Raw genomic sequence first — 24762 nt, forward strand, 5'->3', positions numbered from 1 at the left:
GCAAGTCCCCACATCTCTGTGGCCTTTTTCATAAAGTTTACCCTAGTCTCTGAGGCTCACAATCATCCTGGATTGAGTCCAAGAATGATAAGAAGCAAAAGGAAGCCCACTGTGCAAAAGTTTTGAAGAAATAAGATTCTTGTCTTGAACAATTACTAGCTCTCATTGAGCTCATCAGCCTATCATGTTATTTCAGAGGTGTCCATCCTCCTTCTCCTCTTAACTTTTACCCACAGTGTGTTTAGAAAGCACCACGTGGTGGGCTGAGCCCAACCATTAAGCAGGAAGTGATTATACTAAGAGGTTCCAGAAAGAACCAATACTCAAAGGTTGCTGGGTAGATTTCAGACCCCCTTGCTCATTTACATGAAAAAGGAGAATCTCACTGTTCTTCCAGAACTATTTCATCATCTCTCCACCTCCACCTCGTGACTGAGTTTTAGCTGCATTGATACTTAATATGGACTTTTGACAAGCCATCCATTCATTCACTCAACTCAATACTTACTATGTGCCGAAGATTATTCTAGAGAATAAGAATTCACCAAGGGTATCAAGACAGACATCATGGCCCAGCAAGAAAGATAAACAATAAATAAATTTCACCATTTTCCATTAATTATAATAAGTTTTACCAAAAGGTTGAGTTAGGTATTATAAGAAAGTAGAATAAGGGGATTCAACCTAGGAAAATAAAATTTTGAGGCTGAAATAAAGAAGATGACAAGATGGCTGAGAATTACCTAGGGCAGCAAGGGGCTAAGGGGAATGCTTATGACAGCCCCTAGGTAGGAAGAAGACTGGCATAGCACAAAGGCATTTCCAAGCTCTATACAGAGGATTTACTATATGAATTTTAGTGAAACTTCTATGGTAGCAAGAAAGAAATACCCTTCTAGCTAACTAGTGTGTGGGGAGAGTTATTGAAAGGAAAACAAAAGTATCTCAAAGGAGTCAACAGGGGAAATAGGTGGGCTTTATGGGAATTAGAAGACCAATAAACGTCAGAGCTCCTTTCTGTGACTCTAAATAGCTTCTTTTCTCCTCTTCCCTTACTCCTGCCTTCCTGCCTTTCCTTCCTCTGTCTGTTAGTCTCTACCTCTGTCCCTCTCTCTACCTCCTTCTCTCTGTTTGTCAAGTGTCTTATTCTTTCACATGTTCCAATATGGCCCCTACCTATGAGTCTACATGATCTTGCTATTTCAGCTGCACTGCTAATTGCAATCTCAATATCTCTCAGTTCATTTGCTTAAGAGAGTGAATCTGGTTGACTGTTGCCCACTTAATTGAATTAGTTGGTTGATTTGGGTCAGATGCCCACATACTACACATTTTTTTTGCCACCCAGAATTGGTGAACCAATTCATGTCCCATGTGATCCAGGTGGAATTCTACCCTCAGCCACAGGGATGGCGGAAATAACTCATTCCTAAGCAACTCAACACAACATATCCCTAGCCTTAAAAAAGGTGGTTCAGGGTATGTACATAAGTCAGACTTTGGGTGAGAATTTTGGGATAAAAGACAGTACAAGAGGAGATACTCACCCTTCCTTTAGATAGCATGATGTGATGTTATAAGGTGCAGATCTTTAGCAAGCTTTCTGTGACATTAAGGGGAGCCAGACTGAGCATTGGGCCAACACAAAGGAACCCAAACCAAGATTTGGGAGAAAAATTCAGTTGTGATATCATCTGAGTCCTGATTTCAGCCTCACTGGAAGCTGGTCTACCCCAGGACATTTCAAACCAATAAATTCCCTTCATTGTTTAAGCCAGTTCCAAGTTGGATTTTTCTGTCACTTGCAAAAAAAAAAAAAAAAGTCAAACTGATGTGGCTTGCCCCTTGACCTGATCAGTATGGACCAGAGTTAAGGAGGGCAAGTTCATGTTTCAAGTGGGAAATGATTCTTTGAGAAGGTGATTAATCCAAAATATATTTAAGGCACTTGGACAACCTAGAGGTATAAAGAAAAAATAGCATAACTAAAGCATGTTGCTATTACAACTGAATTCATAAGCAAGGAAGGAAAAAAATAGAGGTCAGTTCTGATACTGAATTGCTTTATCTTCTTTTCTAAAGAATTCTAATCACGTTTTTCATCACTTCATTATTTTTTTTCAATTTTTCTTGAAAACAGTAACTATTCTTTCTACTATTCCTTTTAGAAATAGCTACAGGCTATGTTTGAAACATCTCAAATGAGCTCCTCTTGAATTATTCATGTGAGAAAATCTCTATACGTATCCAGAAATAGGGTGTCTTTCTGTCTCCAAACTTAAAAACAACTGATTGCATTTTGCTAAAAAGAAACTGTTTCAACCGAAACCAGATTCAAAAAATATCACCCCATTTTTCTTTCCACAAATCAAATTTGCTGGAGAAAACTGGGGAAAAAATCGAACTATAATAAAACATTTGACTCTTTCTTACTATATGTTTATGTATATATCTCTTAGCTGTTAGAGATTGTAAATGACTAGAAGGCAGGCAGCTATCTACTCAACTAGGGTGAACATTTTTCTAGCACAATACCACAATATCTGAGCAAAATTTCACCAGTGGTAGATGTTATTATAACTCTGGGCTATAAGATGAAAACCTTCTATGTAAATCAGGTCTCTATTTACTTTTCTGCTCATACTTTTCTTTTTCTTTATAAGGAGCGCAAATTTCCCAAGTTTGTATCCAAAGAAATGGAGAACATGTACATCGAGGAGCTGAAGTCATCAGTCAACCTGCTCATGGCCAACTTGGAGAGCATGCCAGTGTCCAAAGGCGGCGAGTTCAAGCTGCAGAAACTCAAACGCAGCCACAATGCTTCCATCATCGACATGGGTGAGGAGAGTGAGAACCAGCTCTCCAAATCAGACGTTGTGCTGTCTTTCTCCCTGGAGGTAAAAAGCCCTAAACCCTTGAAAGTTTCCTGGCATAGCCAGGAGGATGTGGGTGATTAGATGCACCACAATCAACTTGCTTTCATCCTTGCACCCCCAGAGCAGTTATTAAAATAACAGCTTACTCAGCATAGGTCAGCTAATCAGCAAGTGCTTCCCCATCTCCAGGAGCCCATGCTTTCCTTAAGGAAATGCAGTCTTAAGAACCACCTACTAAATTTAATCCTGCATTATTTTCCATCTTAAAGTAATGATCAAGGATTTTGTAAAGACCTTATGCAATTTAGAAAGTTTAAGATTTTGGCATCCTGTGTCACAGTTATGAGGGAAATATCTAGCATCATTTGATGAGTTGTAGATTTTCTTTCCTTTTGTCTCTCTTGTTGGCTACACGGTAGAGAGCCTCTTGTTGCAGTGAAGGCTTTTTAGTTGATCTCATCACCCAGAGAAAGAACCTGTTCAGACTGGGAATGTGGCAGAATGCTCTACATGTCAATAAATCCTCTGTAACTTCTACTTACGTTTTATTTTCATACGTATAATTTAGGGAGTGGATCTAATCTGGCTACATTGGAATTGCCTGGGAAGCTGGTTCAGTGTGCAGATTCCTGGCATCACCCAGACCTATTGACCCAAATCTCGAGGCGGGGGAAATATGGTGCATTCACTTTGGAAAATAGTTTGGTGGTTTCTCCAACAAATGTTGGAGAGGTTGTGGAGAAAGGGGAACCCTCTTACACTGTTGGTGGGAATGCAAGTTGGTACGGCCACTTTGGAAAACAGTGTGGAGGTTCCTCAAAAATTTAAAAATAGAGCTACCCTATGACCCAGCAATTGCACTACTGGGTATTTACCCCAAAGACACAGATGTAGTGAAAAGAAGGGCCATATGCACCCCAATGTTCATAGCAGCAATGTCCGCAATAGCCAAACTGTGGGAAGAGCCGAGATGCCCTTCAACAGATGAATGGATAAAGAAGATGTGGTCCATATATACAATGGAATATTACTGAGCCATCAGAAAGGATGAATACCCAACTTTTACATCAACATGGATGGGACTGGAGGAGATTATGCTAAGTGAAATAAGTCAAGCAGAGAAAGTCAATTATCATATGGTTTCACTTATTTGTGGAACATAAGGAATAACATGGAGGACATTAGGAGAGGGAAGGGAAAAATGAAGGGGGGAGGAATCGGAGGGGGAGATGAACCATGAGAGACTATGGACCTGAGAAACAAACAGGGTTTTAGAGGGGAGGGGAAGGGGGGATTGGTTAGCCCGGTGATGGGTATTAAGGAGGGCACGTACTGCATGGAGCACTGGGTGTTATACGAAAACAATGGATCGTGGATCACCACATCAAAAACCAATGATGTATTGTATGGTGACTAACATAACATAATAAAATTTTAAAAAAAATAGTTTGGTGGTTTCTCAAAAAGCTAAACATAAATTTACCACTTGTAGAGTACAATTCTACTCTTAGATATCTACCCAAGATAAATGAAAGCACATGTCCCCATTAAATCTTGCTCCCCAAATGTTTATAGCAGCATTATTCTTACTAGCCAAAAATAGAAACAACCTAAATGTGTATCCACTGGTAAATGGATAGACAAAATGTGGTACATCCATACAAGGGGTTACTATTCAGCACTTGAAAGAAACAAACTACAGATATATGCTTTGATTTAGATGAATGTCAAAAATATTCTGCTTAGTGAAAGAAGGCAGACACAAGAGACACATGTTGTTTGATTCCATTGATATAGAATGTCTAGAAAAGGCAGGTCTCTAGAAACAGAAATTATATTAGTGTTGCCTGGAACAGGAAGTGGAAATGGACATGAGGGATATTATTGGGGGAGATAAGAATGTTCTAAAACTAATTTATGATGATAGTCACGCAACTTAGTAAATTTACTAAAATCATTGCATTGTACACTTGAAATGGGTTAATTATATGATCTGTAAAATATACCTCAATGGTGTCAGAAAAAAAAAATCTCTGGGTGGAGTACACCACGAAATGTACATTTTAATGAGCCACCCAGGTGCTTCTTATGCACTCCGAAGTTTGAGAACCATTCATAACTTATTAAAACTCAGAACCCCACAACGATTTTATGATAGCCTTAGACTTGGGGAGACCAAGAGAATAGATCCAATTTCTGTAGATTTAATTAGGATTTGTAAAGACTACATTAATTTTCTAGAACATCATTAAGGCTTGCTGTGAATTAACTGCAAATAATTTGTTTTACTGTGCTCAATTCAGCTCAAGATAGTCATATTACAGTGTTTCAACATGTATTTTGCAGTTGAAAGAGGCAGTATTCAGTTCAATATAGGGCACTTGGTGTGTGAAAAAATCATCAGTGTAATTTCACAGAAACTTACTTCCTTTCTTTCTTTTTTAATACTGCCACCTGAGGTACTGAATGCTTTTTCTTAGGTGTCTTTGAATTTGATTATTGCCAATTAGAGGTGGCAATTTATTCCCTACTGCCTCTTCTCTTTCCACAGAAAGTGGGAAAAAAGTGGTTTATTGATTTCCATGAAGCTTTTAAATCCATAATTTCCTAATTCTTTATCTGTACTCAATATTATACAGCTGATTATCTGAAATATAGATGTGAGTGAGTCTCCAACCACACTCCCATGTGTACATGATTCAAACAGGCTTTAACTTATAAGCACAAGTACAGAATGCAATTCCCTAGGGCTCCCAAATACTTTTTACTTGGAACACTAAATTGCACATATACTAAAACTGCCAACAAAAATCATTGTGCATCTGTGTGTTGGGTGACACAGTGAGGGGGGATGAGAAGAGGGAGATAGAGGATTATCATCTCATCAGGGCAGACTGAGTTTGAATTTGCTGATTGGTACAAGACATGTTTCATGAACTTATAGAATTGCATGGCTGGGAAGGACACTATAGAGCAGTTAACTGCAGCAGGAGAACTGAGGCCCAGGCTGCCCAGTGGCACGGCCTTGCGCCAGGGGAGTACTCTGAGGGAAAACAATGGGCATATGTAGAGGGCCATTAAGCCTACTTTGCATCATTCACTCAGTGAATCCTCACAACAATCTTTTGAGCCATTTGCAGATGTGGAAACAAAGCCGCAGAGAGGTTAAGGAACTTATAAATGATTATACAGCTAGTGAAGATCAGATTCAGGATTTGAACTCAAATCTTTTAAATTACAAAAAATGCTGTTCTTTCTACTGTGCCTCGCATTTCCTTTCATTTGTATGATTCTTCCCAGTATGAAAATTTTCAATTACCTACATCATCTTATTTGGTCCTCACACAACAGGGGATATAGGACATACATTATTATCCCCATTTTACAGATGAAGAGACTGAGACTCAGGAGATTTGAAAGAAAAGTGGAATGACTTCACAGCCAAGTCATTTGCCCAACATCACATGAGTAATACAGTGGTTCTCAAAGTATGGCTCCTGGATCATCAGCATCAACATCAGCAGCACCAGGGAAATTATTAGAAATAAAAAGTCTTGGGCTCCATCCCAGACCTGCTTATCAGAAATTCTGGGGGTGGAGCCCAGCAGTTTTTGGGTTTAGTACGCTCTCCAGATATTTCTGATTTGCACTAAGGCCCTATTGTACTTCCTTGAATCAAGCCCATTGAAGAAGTGTACACACCGGATGTTGTATTTTAGTGATGAATTACTAAATTCTACTTTGAAACAATATTGCACTGCATGTTAACTAAGTAGAATTTAAATAAAAATTTTGAAAAAAAGAAAGAAGTGTACCTTTTTTGCACAACCATATCCTTCTCTGTGTGTCCTGCCATTACCTCTTTTGGAGTACAATTGAGTGATACTTTTATATCCCTTGCTTACTATAGATCCCTGATGCAGGTCATTTGTTTCAGATTTTTAAATCGGTATATTTGCCCTATCCTCCCCTCCTGTCCTCTCCCCTCTGATAAATGACAGGACATACCACTGGATATGAGAATAGCAGGTGATTGAATGGAGTTAAGGGTAGTGGTGGGAAGTGCCAGGAATTGTAAAGGATATATGTTGGTCCAGCAAAACACCAGCTTTTTTCCTCAGTCTAGAACAGAGAGTATGCAGCTGCAGACATGTTTTTGTTTTGATTCAACAATGTTGGCCTGCCCAGAGTTTGTGTATTTTATTCCTCCCTTTTTGGATTATTGTCAAAACTTCAAAATCAGATTTCTGACTTTGATTCTGATTCAGATTTCCATTTTCTGGTAGGAAAAATTGCAGTATCTGGCAACTCCAGACTAAGGAAAGACAAGGCCACAATGGACTGCAACTGGGTACCAACTGCTCTGTTTAGATGGAGCATATGCTCTCCTCTTTTGCCCCAGGCCTCACTACTCCCTCTGCATCTCCAACTCTAATGCTGAATAGTTACTTGCCCTTTATCTTAGCATTTGTTTTATCACTTATCTCATTGTAAAAGAGAAAAGTGAATTTCTGGGCCTTTGTTTCTTCCAAGTTCTGAATTAAAAGCTTTTTTAAAGAAAATATTTTTAAAGAAAATAAGAGAGAGCCTATTTCTTTGCAGAAATGAAAAATGATCTTATGCATTCAACCCAGGGAACAAGCAGCCCATTTCACATTACCTGTCTAGCCCCTGTGAGCTTCTAAAGTAGTGAGGGTTGTCTTTCCATCCGGGAGGCAATCAGTTACACTATGAAGAATGGTATCTTCATGCTAGACTGGTACCAGCCTGACTGATAGAAAACTGATAAAAGCCGCCAGATACCTGTTGGGTTTTTTTGGTAACTTCTTCCCATCTCTATATTTTCTTCTGAGGGATGCTGTCCATGGGCTTTGGCAGTAACCGCCACCATGTGTGATTCTCTTTCCAGGTGGTGATCATGGAAGTCCAAGGCCTCAAATCCTTGGCTCCCAATCGCATTGTATATTGCACAATGGAGGTGGAAGGAGGAGAGAAACTACAGACTGACCAGGCTGAGGCTTCTAAACCAACGTAAGTTCTGCTCCTCCACAGTTCATCTTCCAGAAGGCTGTTCTCACTGGCACCATTTTGTCTAACTCCAAGTTAAAGGTCTGGTTTCCCCAGAAGGTTCTAGAAGGCATGTACTTTGTTTGTTTGCCAAACAAGATGACTTGATTACATTCTTATTCAGCAGCCATAATAAGGATTCCAGTTCTTTAAGAGCAGAGAACAGAAGGAAAGTAAAAAAACAATCTCCTTTCTGGAGGCTTTATATATTCACCTCAGCTTCAATCCTTTGATACGATGTGTAGGAGAGTTTGATACAAATTTGTTTTATAAGATTTGCTAAATCACATTTGGTTCATGGTATAAGCAATTTTTTCAAAATCTCTCTCTATGTGCCACAGTTATGACTATGTCAGTATATCAGTGTGTTATATTAGATATAATACATTAATTCATTTGGTCAACACATATTTGTCAAATGCTCAGTGTGTGTGTACAAGGTAGTGTTGCCCAGTGGAGAGGAAGATAGTCACTGCTGTAGCCCTACAGAGCTCACCATTGAGTGGAAGGATCAGAAATATAATCACATAAATATATAATTACAAATAGTTATAAATGCTGAAAAGGAAAGAGTGCTTTGAGAGGAGGTAGCAGGGGACCTAAATCACTTTGTGGGGACAGAGTCAGAGTAGGCCTTCTTTAGGAGCTATAAGACATTTGAGCTAGTATTATAAAAGTTGAGTGAGATGGGGTGGGAATAGAAAGAACATTCCAGGCAGAGTCGGCTTGTGTAAAGGCCCTGTGGTCAGCAAAGGCCCTGTAGGAAAGCAGAATGGAAGGAAGGTTGGTGGGGCTAGAGTTCAGAGAACAAGGTATGCCAGAAGCTGTCAGTGAGGCAGGAAGGGACCACACAATGAAGGGCCTTGCTAGACCATGGAGAGGAAAGTACAGGGATAGGTGATTAGATATATGTTTTAAAAAGATCACTGTGGCTGCAGCGGAGTGAGCCAGAGTTGATGCGGGAGACCAGCTAGGATTCTATGGCAGTGGTTCATAAGAGCGATGATGATCAATTCATTTGGGTCAGTAGAATCTCAGGCCTCAACAATTCTGGAGAGGTCACTGCCTTTTTCCCTCCCTACCCACTGCCTCTTTCCCTTCCGTTTCTGTCTCAATTAAGCCAGCCTAGACTAATGAGCATTCTTTTTTTATTTTTATTAATTCATAAAAGTCAAAAAAACGGTAACTCCTGATAGCAATGTACTTCCTCTCTTCCCCAGAGCATTATGAACTGTTTAGCAGAACATGAATAACTTACCAGCATGTTCAAACAAAATAGTTCAAATCTGAGGGCATTGTATGCCTTCAAGTGGTTCTTTGCATGAATAGGCAAAGGCCTCAGATCTCAGAAGTTGGGCAAAATTAATGAATGTAAGCAAGAAGAAACAGAAACCAATACAACTTGTCACACACTATCCTTCCTCCCTTTTTTTAAACTTAGTTTTAAACTGAAAATGAATGCAGTTTCTTTTTTACTGCCTGCCTTTGATAAAAATCCTAATTTCTCCCACACCTGTCACCATGGCCTGATGGCTATCAATGCTATCATGTATTATGTTATGCTGCATTATTTATCCATGCTTTTAAAAATGTGTCATGTGTTGGGGAAGAAAAACCTATTTGATGTTTCTGCCAACTTTTTAGATGATGGGCCCAATATGGTGTCATAAGATAGAGAAGGAAGGAGAAAGCTCTGATTATTCTAACAGGCTGTTGTTTCATATGAACTATTTTAACTTAAAACATAATTCATATCATTTTATTGGGTTTAAAAGTTTCAGCTGCCAGGGTAAATGATGAGCTGATTTTCCTGTCCTTATGAATGTTTAAAACAGAGTTTCAGATTACAAATAAATATGGAACACTTTGGTCTACCTACTTGAAATACTCATATCTCATAAATGTATTTACTCATATCCACACATGTGCATTATTATGTCCATATGAATAAATATCTCACACTGAAACATTTTGCTTTTCTAGCCAAAAGTGTAATATTTTATTTCTCTTCCATCAGTGAGCAGGTATTACTAAAACCTCACAGAGGATTTGCTTGTTTGTTTTTAAATACATTAAGAATGCAAGTTTCATGGCTAGGGTCAAGTCAAATCAGTCAGTAGTGGCTACTTTGAGTGCTGTGTTAGAAGAGTTCTGAGGGCAAATCTATACTCAGAGGAAAATAGTACATGATGAACTTGTTATGTCTGCCATAGGAGAAAAAAAAAGGCATAAGTGCCCTGTATTTGCCATTTCTTAGTATCCCAAAGAGATATACCCAGAGTCTGAAATCTAGCAATGCTTGTATTTCTTGCTGTCTCTTTTTTTATCCTTTCTATATCAATTCTCTTTAAACCTCCACTCATCTTCCTTCTAAATCCACAATTCTTTTCCCAATTCTCTTCTTTACCTTTTTCTTTGTCATCATTCAGTTCTGGAAGTTTTTCTCTGCCTCTGGCTTTATCTGGTTGGATGAATGACCCTGTTGGTGCAGGTACATTTTCTTCCTCTCTCCCTAGTTTGGACTTACTCAAAATCCTCTCTGTCATTCTTTCTTCTTTGAAACTTGTATTTCTTCTCCTTTTCTTCTCTACTTCTACTTATAATTGTTCCCATTACCAATCCCCAGCTATCATGTCTGCTACTTGATTTTGATTACCCCCAAAAGTATCCTTTTGAGGGTTATCTTTCATCTATCCTAATAATTCCACTTTGTCATCTGACAAGTTTAGCCCTTTTCCTGCCCTACTCATCTTCTGAATCTCATCTTTGACTATTCTTACAGCCCCCCGATGCCCCTACTTTATTTATACATTCTAAAATCAAAATTCAATTCAAGCCAGTTTATTTGTTACTCATTAATTCTATTGTTGCTGCTACTAGGAATTTTACCCAGTAACTGGAAACCCACATCTTATCCCATCATGTCTACAAGGAATTTGACTTTTGTTTTGTTGTTTTGTTTTGTTTTTTACCAAATACAGTCACAAATCCAGAAGTACATCGCATAACCCACTTTGTCCAAGGGTGTATTTTTTTAGAACTCTAATGTAGAGACGACTCCAATAAAAACAAGGGCAGGGAGAGTGGTGCCATGATTAAGTTCGGGAAATGCAAGACATTACATGTCTTTCTGAGTTTTTCAGTGTTCATCAGCATTTAAAAACCTTTGAAGATTTCCAACAGTAAATAAACCTATTTAGCTTTGTTTATTCATGAGTTTCCCAAACTTATTTCAACTAATACCTATTAGCATCCATTGGAAATGCTAGTCTATTATTGTCCAAACCGAGGAATGGAAGTTCTAAGCTCTCCCTCACCTCCTTAGCCAGTGCTATCTCTTCAGTTACAACCAGGGCCCTGCCTGGCATGATCATTTTGGATCAGGTGCATAATATAAGAATGCTGTGTTCATGAGTTAAATATACTTTGTGATTGGAAAAAATGGTGTGTGTGTGTGTGTGTGTCCTCTGTTAGTCCTTCATTTTATCAATCTGGGTGCTACATGTGGGATATTTTCAAGCAGACTATATATATCCTCTCAATTCAGTTGTCCTCCTCCCCTGGGTTTTAACGTGGAAAGCCAGGAAAATATGTTATCACAAGTTTTCAAGCAATATATTTATTTCAAAGAATATTGTCTCCATTTGTAATACATTGTTTCTGCTCTGTGGGAAAGCAATGGAGGTGCTGAGGCAGAAGTAATTGAAATCGTGTCTTTAGGCAGGCAATCTCAGGAAGGCATGAGAATGGAGAAGAGAAATACTTTGTGGATTCAAGAAGTCAGATATATTTGTCCACCTCCTATGAAACAGAGCAGACTTTTCTTCCTATGCCAGGTGTTTTTCAAAAGATAGCACTCTTAGCTCTGCTGATAACAGATTATGTTAGGTTTTATCAAGACATGGCTTTGAGTAAAATCAAGTCATGTGATAAGGAAGTAACTGCTTTTCCATTTGTTTATCAGTTCTGATCAGGTTCAGGAGAATGTTTTTATTTGGTTCTAGTAGATTGTTAACACCTCCAGAGGCCTCAGGCTCTGCGTCTTCTGCAGACAAGAGCCTACAATTAGAATTTCAGAGCATTGCTTAGATCTCACTTATCCAAAAATGTTTTCTGTGTATTGGGCCTTGGAGTGGTTTAAATGGAAAGAGAATACCTTTTCTGAATGTCTCCTTTGAAGTGTAGATGTAAGGGAAAGACAGGAGGGGTAGGCACTTGCACACCCTCCACAAGTATACCTGTGATGCCTTCCTTGTGTCCACCTTAGGCTGGGGCTACAGCCTTGACATAGATCTGGCTTTGGCCTCGTAGAGTGGACATTCTAGTAAAGGACACAGTCAGTAAACATATGAACAAATAAACAGGTAAAGCAATAACAGTTTCTAATTTGTGTTACCTTCCATTCATGACTGGTGGTGCTGCTTTGTCTTCTGCATCAGTGACATAAGTGTTCTTCTTTAAAGAAATATATTAACATTTAAAAGTGAATTAATTTAAATAAAATATATTAAGTAAATAATAGTCCAGGTGGTACCTGGATATGATTAAAAATTAATCACAGAAGTATCCTGTGTTGATACGTGGGAATAGCAAAGATGGGGAAGATGGTATGCAAATTATTTTAATTTGGGAAAATTGACGTAAGAAAACAGAACATATTCCCTGAGTAGAAGATATACTTCAAAGTGACTTTCTTGGTGGATTTGTACCATGTAAGTTACCCTCTAAAGAAAGTAACCCCTGAGGATTAAATGCCAGAGAAATTTAAGTAATTGGGCTAAAAAGAAAGGCAGTTTTAGTTAGCAGTCCAATATTGTGCTAAATTATCTGAAATTGTATTCCTCTGAATGGAAACCAAGGATGCTACTTGACATTTGATTATTTAACCAGTTTATTATTCCCTGACAAGCCACGGGCTTCGTGACGTATGGATTTCATTATTTTCAGGAATTAGAAAACACAACCAGACTGTTTCCTGCCACTTTCCAAGGGAAGAAGAAAATAAGATTCCCTCACTGGTAAATCTTGTCATAGCCCTAGCATTTTTCAGTGGCACCTTATCTAATGAGACCACATTAAAGCAAAAAAAAAAAAATGCAATGACTTTCTGTAACATTTTTCTTCTGTGAAATATATTATTTGTCCATTATGGCAACTCAAAATGGGCCAGGCTTATTACACCCAAATTACTCATACATATGGAGTCGCATTAAATCACCCCCACAGTAAGTCAGTTACAAAGTCAGAAAAGGAAGTTGTGGGGCCAATTCCTTGCCTCATGTATCATCCTAATGGTACTTCCTGTCTCAGTGTAACCAAAAATGTTTTCAGTGTACTGGGCCTTGGCATGCTTTAAATGGAAACAGAATATCTTTCCTGAATGGCTTCTTTGAAATGTAGATGAAAGAGAATGATATAAATGATAGGCACTTGCCTTCCCTCAACAAGTGTACATGGGATACATTCCTTGTGTCCACTTCGTGCTGGGGCTACAGCCATGAATGATATAGATCAAGCTTTGGCCTCATAGAATGTACATTCTAGTAAAGGACTTAGGCAATAAACGAATAATAGCAGATTGTAATTTAGTTCAAAAAGAAATGAACAGACTGCTGCAGTGAAAAGTGATGGAGAGGTAGGGTACTTCAGTGGCCAAGAAACCCTGCTCAGAATAGGTAATGTGTCAGTTGCTACCTGAAAGATGAGAAGGAACATATGACCTGGTAATTCCACTGCTGGGTATTTATCCAAAGAAAATGAAAACGCTAATTCAAAATGATACATGTACCCCTGTGTTTATTGCAGCATTATTTATAATAGCCAAGATATGGAAGTGACCCAAGTATCCATTCATAGATGAATGGATAAAAAAGATGTGATGTGTGTGTGTGTGTGTGTGTGTGTGAATATTACTCAGCCATTAAAAAAAAGAATGAGATCTTGCCATTTGCAAGGCAGCATGGATGGATCTAGAAGGTATAAGGCTAAGTGAAATAAGTCCATCACAGAAAGACAAATACTATATGATTTCACTCATATGTGAAATGAACAAACAAAGAAAAAAAAGACAAACAAAAAAAACAGACTCTTAAATACAGAGAACAAACTGGTGGTTTCCAGAGTGGAAATGGGTGAAACAGATAAAGGGAATCAAGAGTATGAGCACTGAGTAATATATAGAACTGTTGAATTATTATGTTGTGCACCTGAAACTAATATAATAATGTATGTTAATTATACTTCAATTAAAAAATAGAAAAAAAAAAAAGAAGAAGAAGAAATAACAAGGAAAAGATGCCAGGTGCAGGGAAGAGCAAGTGCAAAGGCTTTCAGATAGGAAGGAGCTCTGTGTGTTCCAGGACCAGAAAGGAGAGCAGTGTGAGTAGAGATTAGTCAGTGATGGGGAGCACGCTACGGGAAGAGACTGAAAAAGAAGGCAGGGCCAGACAACTCAGGGCCTCCTAGGCCACATGCAGGGTTTGAACTTCATTCCGAGACCATGGAGAAGCTGTCAGGGGGTTTTAAGCCAGGGAGGATATGATTGGATTTCCGTCTTGAAACCTAAAGCATCTTTAAGGACCAGAGTTAATTTGGAACGAAGGGTGTATTAGTCAACAAATATGGAGCGCATACTATTTCCCAGGCATTAGGGTTAGGGGAATGATATAGACCTGATCCTTGGCATAGAGCCACAGAGAAAAGCTGGTGGGAAAAATCCAAGTGTCCCAGGCACAGGAGTCACTATAGCTTTCAGAACTGCAAAGGCCACCTCATTGGCAAGGGTGTGAGGCCTCTGAGAATCACCTGCTTTCTTGTTTAGCTTTCTTGAGTTCCACGTTCAAGGTCACAGTCCAGGAGACGTTTATGTTGTACTGAGTGGGAGCTTGGCTACCATTTCTCTTGTTTTTCCTTTCTGAGAGAGAGGCTTAGCTTCTTTCAGAGTTAATTAAATCATAAATGGTAAAGGCCAACACTGACCCAGAAATTCAATTTTGCTAGGCTCCCAGAAGATGTGTGGGTTGGGAAGAAGCAAAATTATAATTACAGTTTGGGGCGCTCCGAGGCAGTACCGCCTCCCAGCCCAGAAAGCTTGGTCCAGAAGCCACAACTTTTATTGAAAACCAGTTTGTGTTTGCTTGTGAGCTGGGGAGTGAGAAAACAAGAAGCAGTAGGGTAGATGGTGGAAAGGAATGGGGTGCTAGAGACTAAGCTTCAGAGACAGAGCTCCTCATGCTATACCCAACTCTGTCATAAATTTGCCACCCCATCTTATACAGGTTAGCAAGCTTTCCAGCTTCACTGTGTTCTGATGAGTGGTATCCAAGACCACTGCTCCCCCAGCAATTCTATAGGTTGTTCATCCAGCTGACCCAGAAAAGAGCCATAATGACAGACCTTATGGCAGAGTTTTCAGGAATTTCAAGTAACAAGGCGGGGGTGGGGGGTGAAGTTTCTAGAGTTGGTAGGAGTTCAGAACTGGATAATTGAGTAGTGGCTTAAGTTTGACAGTTACACAGTGATGCTCCATTGTAATGTGAGAAATTCATGAAAGTTCTGATTTCCTGGGTAGTCCAAGATAGGGTAGGTATAAAACAAAGGTATTTCTTACCCTAACCCTTTAAGGACTAAGTGATACAAAGTTCATTTACTTTCTGGTTCAGCTCCTTGAATAATTTGTCTGAACTTACCTATCACTTGTACCTAATGCTGGAGTTATCTGGGATCTGGACTGATGACCCGTCACTGTTTAGTGGAAATCCAGGGCGATACATTTATCTGTAGGTATGGAAAACCACTATACTTGTTACCTAGTGATCGGGAAGAATGTAGGAAGGAATGGTATATTATTTCTTATATGTAATAATATAATGGCATGCAACCCAGGAACTTGATTTATCTCACTAATAAGAAAATAAGAGAGGCTTGGTCTAGATTCATCAATACATAGAAGCAATGTGGCATTTTGGACAAGAGCGTAGGATCAGGAGCCTACATGAGCTTGGGCAGGTTAACTTAACTCTTGTGCCTCAGTCTCCACATTTTTGTGAAAATTAAGTTAATTAACAAATACAAAGTATTTAAAACACTGCCTGTCATGTTGACTATTATTATCATAGCTTCATTCTTGTTTGGGGGAAGGAGAGAGCGATGGGGGAAAAAATAGCCTGGGTCTAAAATAGTAATTTACATTGATGCAACACTTTCTATGGACCAGGTGCTATGCTAAGTATTTCATAGTCCATGTCTTGTTTAATGCCCTACTGACACCTATGAGATAGGTACTATTGTTATTCCCTAAATTTTACTGATGGAAATATTGAGATTCAGAGAGGTTAAGTAACTTGGTCAAAATTGCACAGATAATAAATAGCTGAGCCAGGAGCCAAATCCAAAACTTGTACTTTTAACTCATTCTGCCTTTCTGAAAGACATTATGCCACTAAAAGAAGGGGTTTTTTTTAATGAAAAAAGAATATTTTATCTGATATTTGCATAATATTCCTACGGCACTTGAACCTAAGAGACCCCATTGTTGGTCTGCTAGAAAATCTTATCTGGAGAGCGCTGGGAAGATTGTTTTCCTTGATTCTCTTTTGTCCAGAATCCATGATGATCCCCATGCTACTCTTTTTTTCTTTTTCACTATTCCTGCATTATTATTTTTTTTTTTTAAGATTTTATTTATTTATTTGAGAGAGAGAGAATGAGAGACAGAGAGCATGAGAGGGGGTAGGGTCAGAGGGAGAAGCAGGCTCCCCGCTGAGCAGGGAGCCCGATGCGGGACTCGATCCCGGGACTCCAGGATCATGACCTGAGCCGAAGGCAGTCGTTTAACCAACTGAGCCACCCAGGCGCCCCTATTTATTTTTATTTTTTAATTAACATATAATGTATTATTTGTTTCAGGAGTACAGGTCTGTGATCCATCAGTCTTACACAATTCACAGCACTCACCATAGTACATACCCTCCCCAGTGTCCATCACCCAGCCACCCCATCCCTCCCAGCCCCCTCCGCTCCAAACAAACCTCAGTTTGTTTCCTGAGACTGAGAGTCTCTTATGGTTTGTCTCCCTCTCTGGGTTCGTTTTGTTTCATTTTTCCCTCCCTTCCCTTATGATCCTCTGTCTTATTTCTCAAAATCCTCATATCAGTGAGGTCATATGATACATGTCTTTCTCTGATTGACTTATTTCGCTCAGCATAATACCCTCTAGTTCCATCCACGTCGTTGCAAATGGCAAGATTTCATTTTTTTGATGGCTGCATAATATTCCATTGTATATATATACCACATCTTCTTTATCCATTCATCTGTTGATGGACATCTTGGCTCTTTCCATAGTTTGGCTATTGTGGACATTGCTGCTATAAACATCGGGGTGCACGTACCCCTTCGGATCCCTACATTTGTATCTTTGGGATAAATACCCAGTAGTGCAATTGCTGGGTCATAGGGTAGCTCTATTTTCAACTTTTTGAGGAATCTCCATACTGTTTTCCAGAGTGGCTGCACCAGCTTGCATTCCCACCAACAGTGTAGGAGGGTTCCCCTTTCTCCGCACCCTTGCCAACATCTGTCATTTCCTGACTTGTTAATTTTAGCCATTCTAACTGGTGTGAGGGGGTATCTCATTGAGGTTTTGATTTGTATTTCCCTGATGCCAAGTGATGTTGAGCACTTTTTCATGTGTCGGTTGGCCATTTGGATGTCCTCTTTGCAGAAATGTCTGTTCATGTCTTCTGCCCATTTCTTGATTGGATTAGTTGTTCTTTGGGTGTTGAGTTTGATAAGTTCTTTATAGATTTTGGGTAGCTCCTTATCTGATATGTCATTTGCAAATATGTTCTCCCATTCTGTTGGTTGTTTTTTGGTTTTGTTGACTGTTTCCTTTGCTGTGCAAAAAAAGCTTTTTATCTTGATGAAGTCCCAATAGTTCATTTTTGCCCTTGCTTCCCTTGCCTTTGGTGATGTTTCTAGGAAGAAGTTGCTGCGGCTGAGGTTGAAGAAGTTGCTGCCTATGTTCTCCTCAAGGATTTTGATGGATTCCTGTCTCACATTTAGGTCTTTCATCCATTTTGAGTCTATTTTTGTGTGTGGTGTAAGGAAATGGTCCAGTTTCATTCTTCTGCATGTGGCTGTCCAATTTTCCCAACACCATTTGTTGAAGAGACTGTCTTTTTTCCACTGGACATTTAAGAGAAGGTTTTTTTTAATTAGCATTGACTATTCAGCGAAACTATCCAATAAGGCTCATTTCTTTTCCATAAACACAGTTATGTCATGGGTTAAATCTCTGCCCCTGTTTCAGTGATGATGAATGTATCGTCACACATTAGCACTAACACAGGTGTTTCACCCCACCGCAGACACTCAGCTCGGCAGGCATCATTCGACCCATATGCAGCAGCACTGTTAGGTGCTGCAGAGATGAGTCTGCAAAGATAAACCAGGGGTGGCCCCAACCTTCGAGGTGCTTACAAAATCCCAGAAGAGCCACTGATGATAATGATCATCATCCCTCTTCATGGAAATCATTATCAATAACAATTGCCCCTACCATGCTTTGAAATCTGCTAGGTGCCAGGTAATGAGCTAGCTAATATCATATGGTTGAGTCAGAAAACCTGGGGTTTAAATCCCAGCTCCACCCTACAGACTGGGTGACCTTGGGCAAATAGATTCTCTTCTCTGAGTTTCCGTTTCTTCAAATTTGAAACAGAGACAATAATACAACCTGCCCTATAGGCTTGGTGTTGAAAAATATGATCCATGTTAGCAGCTGAGTTCAGTGCATGGCATATTGTAACCTCTCAAGAAATAATGGCCAAAAATGGACTATAATCTCCTGAATCCTACCTGGTACTGTCAGAAATAGATCCCCTCTATGTCCTCATTACACATAACAAAGAAGCTCAGAGAAGTTAGGAAGCCTGCCCTAAAATCCTACAACTCCTTAAATCCAGGCTATATGACTCCAAACACATGGAAAGCAAAGAGCCAAACCTGCCTAAGGAGGAAGGGCACTATGTCCAAACTTCTTTCCAGAGCCAGAGGGCAGACCCTCAGGGTAGGCTGCCATCAATTTGATGATACAAGAGCTAGCTACTGAAGGCAAGAGGAATACAAAAGGGCAGCAGTCCTTCCCAAGTCCTCCCCCAGAGCCACACCATGCCAAATCACTCAGCCCCCTAAGCCTGGCTCTCTACAGGCCAATTCTTCCAGCTTCTTTCTGGATCAGAGCCTTTCTTCAAGAGAGGCTAGAGTGCTGCCGAGATCATCTTTCTCTGTGTCTTATCTGTTTTACCACAAAGCCTCCTGTGCTATGACACAGAGCTCACCTCACTGCAGGGATGCAGATGAGTGTGGGGCTTCTGGGGAATGCAGATGCTCTTCTTATCATAATGCCAGTCATCATGCTGTTTGGAAACTTCTGGGATTCTAGTGCTTAAACTCTGGAGTCCCAAAATTCCCTGGGCTCCTTTATAAGGACTTAAAGCTTTCTCTGTACCCCATAGCTTGTGGTTCAGAGAGTTTGGGGTGAAGCAGCTATTCTAGAGAGCCTTTCATAGCTGGAATCTGTTTGGAAACATTTTGGTGATAATATAGAAAATAAGGGTTCAGTATAAGCATAAGAGTAAAAGCTTTGGGGTAAGATAATCTGTAGTTTGGATTGTGCCATTGACCTTGTTACATTGGATGAATTACTAAATCTTTCTAAACCTATGTTTCTTCCACTATAAAATGAGCTAACGATACTTATAGGCTTGTTGATGAGGATTCAAATTTAATAATATATGCAAAACACTTGGGACAATTTAAGCATTGTTATTCTTATCTTTATAATTTATTATTGTCTTCAGTAGAACCAGGGTGAAAGGGAAACAGGGAACAAAGGTCATCAGTTGGGTGCCCTTTTTTAGTTTAGATGCACTTTTTTAGTTTCCCTTGGAATGTGTTCATTTATATGTAGATGACTTACTTGTACTTGAAAAAAATCTGTATATCAGGCTGGTTTTCTTATAATACCTTACCTGTAATAGATGATCAATAAATACTGATCGACTCAGAGCTAAGCCTTAATGGCAAATGGCTCTGGGAGAAGCTAAGAAGAAGGTCCCTGTGATGGACTTGAAAACCTCTTTAGAATACTAATGGTCATAATGATAATTATGTCAGAGTTTTCTGTACTGAAATGAGTGCTCAGTATCTAAAAGAACAGAACAAGTCTGAAAAATGAAGTGAGCCCATTCGTGAGCTCTTCTTGATACCAAACCACTATCACTTTTCAAGTAATGAACAAAATACACATATGTTTACACATACATGCACACCAAGGAATTGCTAGGTGCATCACCAGTTAAAGTAAATCTATGTAAAGTGGGGTGTATCTTGTCATTTAGCAAATAGGCTATCATGCAATCTAATTAAGGTAAGGTTTTGTTGTTTGGGATTTTTTTTTCTTCTGTAAATTTACTAGAGAGACAAAAGGAATAAAAAGAGAGCACTTGTCTACCATTGCTTTACGTATCAAGTAGTACAACAGAGTTGCAATATCAATAATTGAAGGCTATTAGGAGAGAGGAATTGGAAGCAGGAATCTTGGCATTTGAAATCCCAGTTCTGCCCTGCCATGAGTTGTCACCTTGTTTTTCTCCCTGATGCATCAAATCACACAAACTATCTCCTCCAAAGCAAAACTAAATGATTATCTGCTGAGCCAGGTATATCAAGACTTGGGGCCTGGAAAATGCTTCTCTCTTTCTCACTTCCCTACTTTAGAGAGACCCCAAACAAAACAAATCTCAGAACCAGCCTGGTCTCTAGAAATGGCAGCCTTTAGAACTCATTGTGCTCTTTTGGTCTAGCTGTGATGAGAATTCATACCAAAGGCCTGTTACCTGCTGATCGCACAGATATTTGTAGGTCAAAGGGAGCATCAGATTGCAGAGAGGAGAGCACAAGATGCTATTCATTATACTTCATTCATTCAATCAACCCTTCCTTCCTCTGTCTCATGTGTGTGAGGACCTACCATATGCTAAACACTGTGCATGGTGCTGAGGATAGAGCAGGGAACAAAAGAAGCAAAAATCCTGCCATTGTGGCACCCACAGTCTAACAGGACAGACAATCATTAGACAAGACCACTTTAGATCATTGGGTAGGGATGCACCAAAGTTTGGGCTTGGCCTCACTATTCAGTTAAAATCTAGTAACTTTGCTTCACCGTTGTCTTTGGAAGACCTGATAGTCACATGTTATTTCAAAGTCACGTCTGTCATCACTGCACTTGTCAGTGGTCATGTAATCACATAATTAACTACCATAGCCAATCACGTGATAATGTCTACAATACAGGCAAGGTATATCATTCTGGCTTATTGTTAACATCTGAATATTCATTTTGAAATATAAGTGAACATTCCAAATGCACATTAGAGTAAAAATCTTAATATATGCTTTATATGTTGAATTCTATCAGTCAGTGGTTCTGTACACACACTAACACACGTATTTGTTATCAAATTGTCGACATATGTCATAACTTACAACTTTAAAACTATTTTATATGAAAAAACCATTAAGATTTTCAAACAGCTAAATAAGTAGATGAATATTAAAAAGATGTATTAGCTTGATATCTTGAGGAACATTATATCCCTTTTGAGCCAAGAAATTTTTTATAAAATTTAAATTGTAGTACAAGGCAGAAAAATAAAAGTTAGGCTGTATCATAATTCTAATCTTTGTAGACCCATTTGGTGTACCAGCATTCATCCCATAAAACAAAATATGATAAAGCTTACTCTAATCTGTTCCTATCCAGAAAAAAGAAAAGCTTAATAAGTCATTGTCACTGTTGACAGTTCCACACCCTGGCAGAGCAGGCCCCAAAATATTTCACTCCTCCACCAACCTCAAAGCAAAGCAATTATCTATTTGGCATCCGTCATAAATGTGCCATATAGGGGCACTGAAGGGAAGATTTTAGCTGAGAGTGCTAAGAAATTCTTGTTCCTACCACATAATAACAAAAGTTTAAATTTTGACTATTAAAATTTTAATAATAAAATTATAATATGACTAAATTGTTAATAATTTTATTGGATTCTTGTATTCCCAGAAGCTTATTTTGTGATGTCAATGCTCAACCTTTTCAAAATATTTATTGTAACCCTCAGTCCATTTAAGATTCAGCTAAAATGCGGGTTCAGGGCCCTCCAGCTTTGCTGGGAAACAGAGATGCAGGGTGATTCCGTGGAGATTAGCCAAGTTGGTCAGAAAGTATTCCCAAGAAATGACAATTGAGCTTAAAAGTCAAAAAGAAGGAGCTGGTGCAGGAAAGAGCATGCTGGGCAGAGATAATAGAGATTGCGGAGACCCTGTAAGGAAGAGCCTGGCATGTTTGAGGGGCAGATAAAAGGCCAGGGGAACTGGAGCAGAGTGAGGGGGAAGGGAGTTGGAAGTGAGTCAGTGAGGCTGGCTGAAGCTAGATTTCACAGGGTCTGGAGACCACAGTTTGAAATTTGGATATTAAGCTTGAAGGTAACCTAATGGTATTTACATATATAAAAGAGCCCCTGGCTGCTAAGTGGAGAATAACTACATGGGGAATGGGCAGTAATGGAAACAGGGACACCATCTGGGCGGCTGTCACAGTCATGTGGGAGATGATGGTGCTTGGTGGTGGCAGAGGAAGGGGAGTGGAAGGGACAGGCTCAAGAAACATGGGGACAAAGAGCCAAGACCCTTCTTACTTCCATTTGTTACCCATCCCTAGGGAAATGCTATGCACTCTAGAGGTTACATTCTAACCCCGTACGACCCTTGGCCCTTCCCTCATTAGTGTTAAGTTTCTTTATTACCACCTAACCTTGCTTTGCACACAGTGCTTGCCGATTTGTAAGTTGTAATTCCTGTGTCTTGGTGAATGACCTTGTGTGAGTTGAAGCCAGCCTGGCATCTCTTACAACTTTGTGGGTAATGGATGTACAGCTGGGAACTGAGACAGTCAATTCTCTAGCTGGGTCTTTTATTCCCTGCAAAAATTACTCTACAGCTGTACCAAATTTGTTCTTTCTCCACGTTAGCCAAGACATGTCTTTAACAGAATGTTACATGCTGACATTAGGGTGACATTGACACCAAACCAAAAAAGAAAATTAATGAATTCACTTTCCCCTCAAGGTTTCATTTCGTGCTTGGTTTAAAAGTCAGATTGCACTGTGCTTATGGTAATTCTTGCTGCTGGTAGGGAGGTATTAATGTGAAAGAATTTGAAGAAATAATCTACAATGGATCCAATCTCATCGAGCAAGGGAGCAGTTTTCTATGGATAATGTGAGTGTTGGGTACTTGAAGTCTTTCATGAAGATAATGTTTAATTACATTTAAGTAAATCAGGCTTGACTCCCAACTTCACAGTGCAATCTTAGACCCAGGACTCTGCTAACAGATGCAGCTGCTGAAAAATCTGGGTAGGAAATAAATACATATTTTGTACATATACTTCAAATAATATTTTTTAGCATCTATTTTGTATAAGGTACTATGCTCAGTCCTATTATTGGCTTAGTTTTTAAAATTAGATACAGTACTTTCTGATCAAAAATTTAATATGTCTGTTGCCAAAAATTGAGGGAGAGTGTAAGAAAAAATTTAAAAATTATTCATGATCCTAATACCAGCAATAATGATTGTAAATATTATGGTGGTGTTTCCAGTTTGCTTTTCTGTATATGTGAGTGTGTGAACATACACACCCACAGATATATGCACGTGATAGATAAACTTGTATAGAAATCTTTATGCTCATCTATGATTGTTTCTTTTGGAGAAATTCCTAGGGATGGTATTTGTTCATACCTAGTTAGTTCCTACGTATTGGTGAATAGGGTGACCAGCTCATCCTGTTTGCCCAGAACTATCCAGTCTTAATACTGAAAGTCCTGTGCCCGGGGGGCAAAGTGGAACAGTTGGTCATCCTATTTGAGTGAACACGTCTATTCAACTTCCATCATCCTGTGTACTGGGGGAAGGTGTCTGACTGATAGTCACTTGCTGAATTTATTTGTTGGGAGACTTCTGTCTCCTCAGCTTCCACCATCAGATACCATCTTTGTCTCTGGTAGCCTTAGAGCATTCACTGGAGCTTTTAAATTTGAGCCTGGGATTAAGATACAGTTTAGCTGTTTGTATACAAGCAGCAAACAAGTCCCTGTGTTCAAATGAAGGTCATGCTCAGGCCTCACTGAGCAATCTCAATTTGCTGCATTTGTCTGGGTACATAAAAAGCTTCACGATTAGAATTATTATGTAAACAACAGAGTGAAACTTCATGCAAGCAGATTACATTGTAGTGTTTGTACATTGAAGTGAGAGCAAGTAACATCTTGGCTATATTTGTGTGGGATATAGTGTAGTTACAGCATCAGGAGAAAACAAAGTCACAGATTAAACTAGAGGGAGAAACAATGCACATGATACAAACAACTCATTGTGGGAGTTTTCCAGGTCATTTACAATAACCACTAACAATTTAAGTCCTTTTTTAAATGGAGTTTTTTTGTTAGTTCCTTCACAATTTTTTTTTTTTTAACCTAGCGGGGATCAAGACACCATACCCATATTGTAGGTGCTAAATTCAAGTGAAAATATGTCCGCCAAGCAAGTCTTAGGACTAAGGTTAATACCACTGGCTTTAGTTAAAGTAATGTAAAATCAGCTACCAACTTCATTGTCTAATACTTAAACTCTTATACGGTCTAGTAAAAAGTATGATATATAGAAAAAATGGATGTGTAAATATAAAAGG

The 24762-nt window shown here is 39.2% G+C and overlaps 1 protein-coding gene across 7 annotated transcripts in view; it reads left to right on the forward strand.

The window, feature by feature from the left end:
* The window catches only part of CADPS (calcium dependent secretion activator), a 467508-nt gene that overhangs the window by 223673 nt on the left and 219073 nt on the right, over positions 1-24762 (forward strand). For all 7 annotated transcript variants that reach the window (XM_021695231.1, XM_021695230.1, XM_021695232.1 and 4 more), the window contains 2 exons: positions 2664-2897; positions 7786-7907. In XM_021695231.1, the coding sequence (XP_021550906.1) occupies positions 2664-2897; positions 7786-7907 (356 nt within the window). The remainder of the gene's footprint in view (positions 1-2663; positions 2898-7785; positions 7908-24762) is intronic.

The sequence above is a fragment of the Neomonachus schauinslandi genome, chromosome 1 (genome assembly GCF_002201575.2).
Source record: "Neomonachus schauinslandi chromosome 1, ASM220157v2, whole genome shotgun sequence".
In the NCBI taxonomy this organism is placed as follows: Eukaryota; Metazoa; Chordata; class Mammalia; order Carnivora; family Phocidae; genus Neomonachus; species Neomonachus schauinslandi.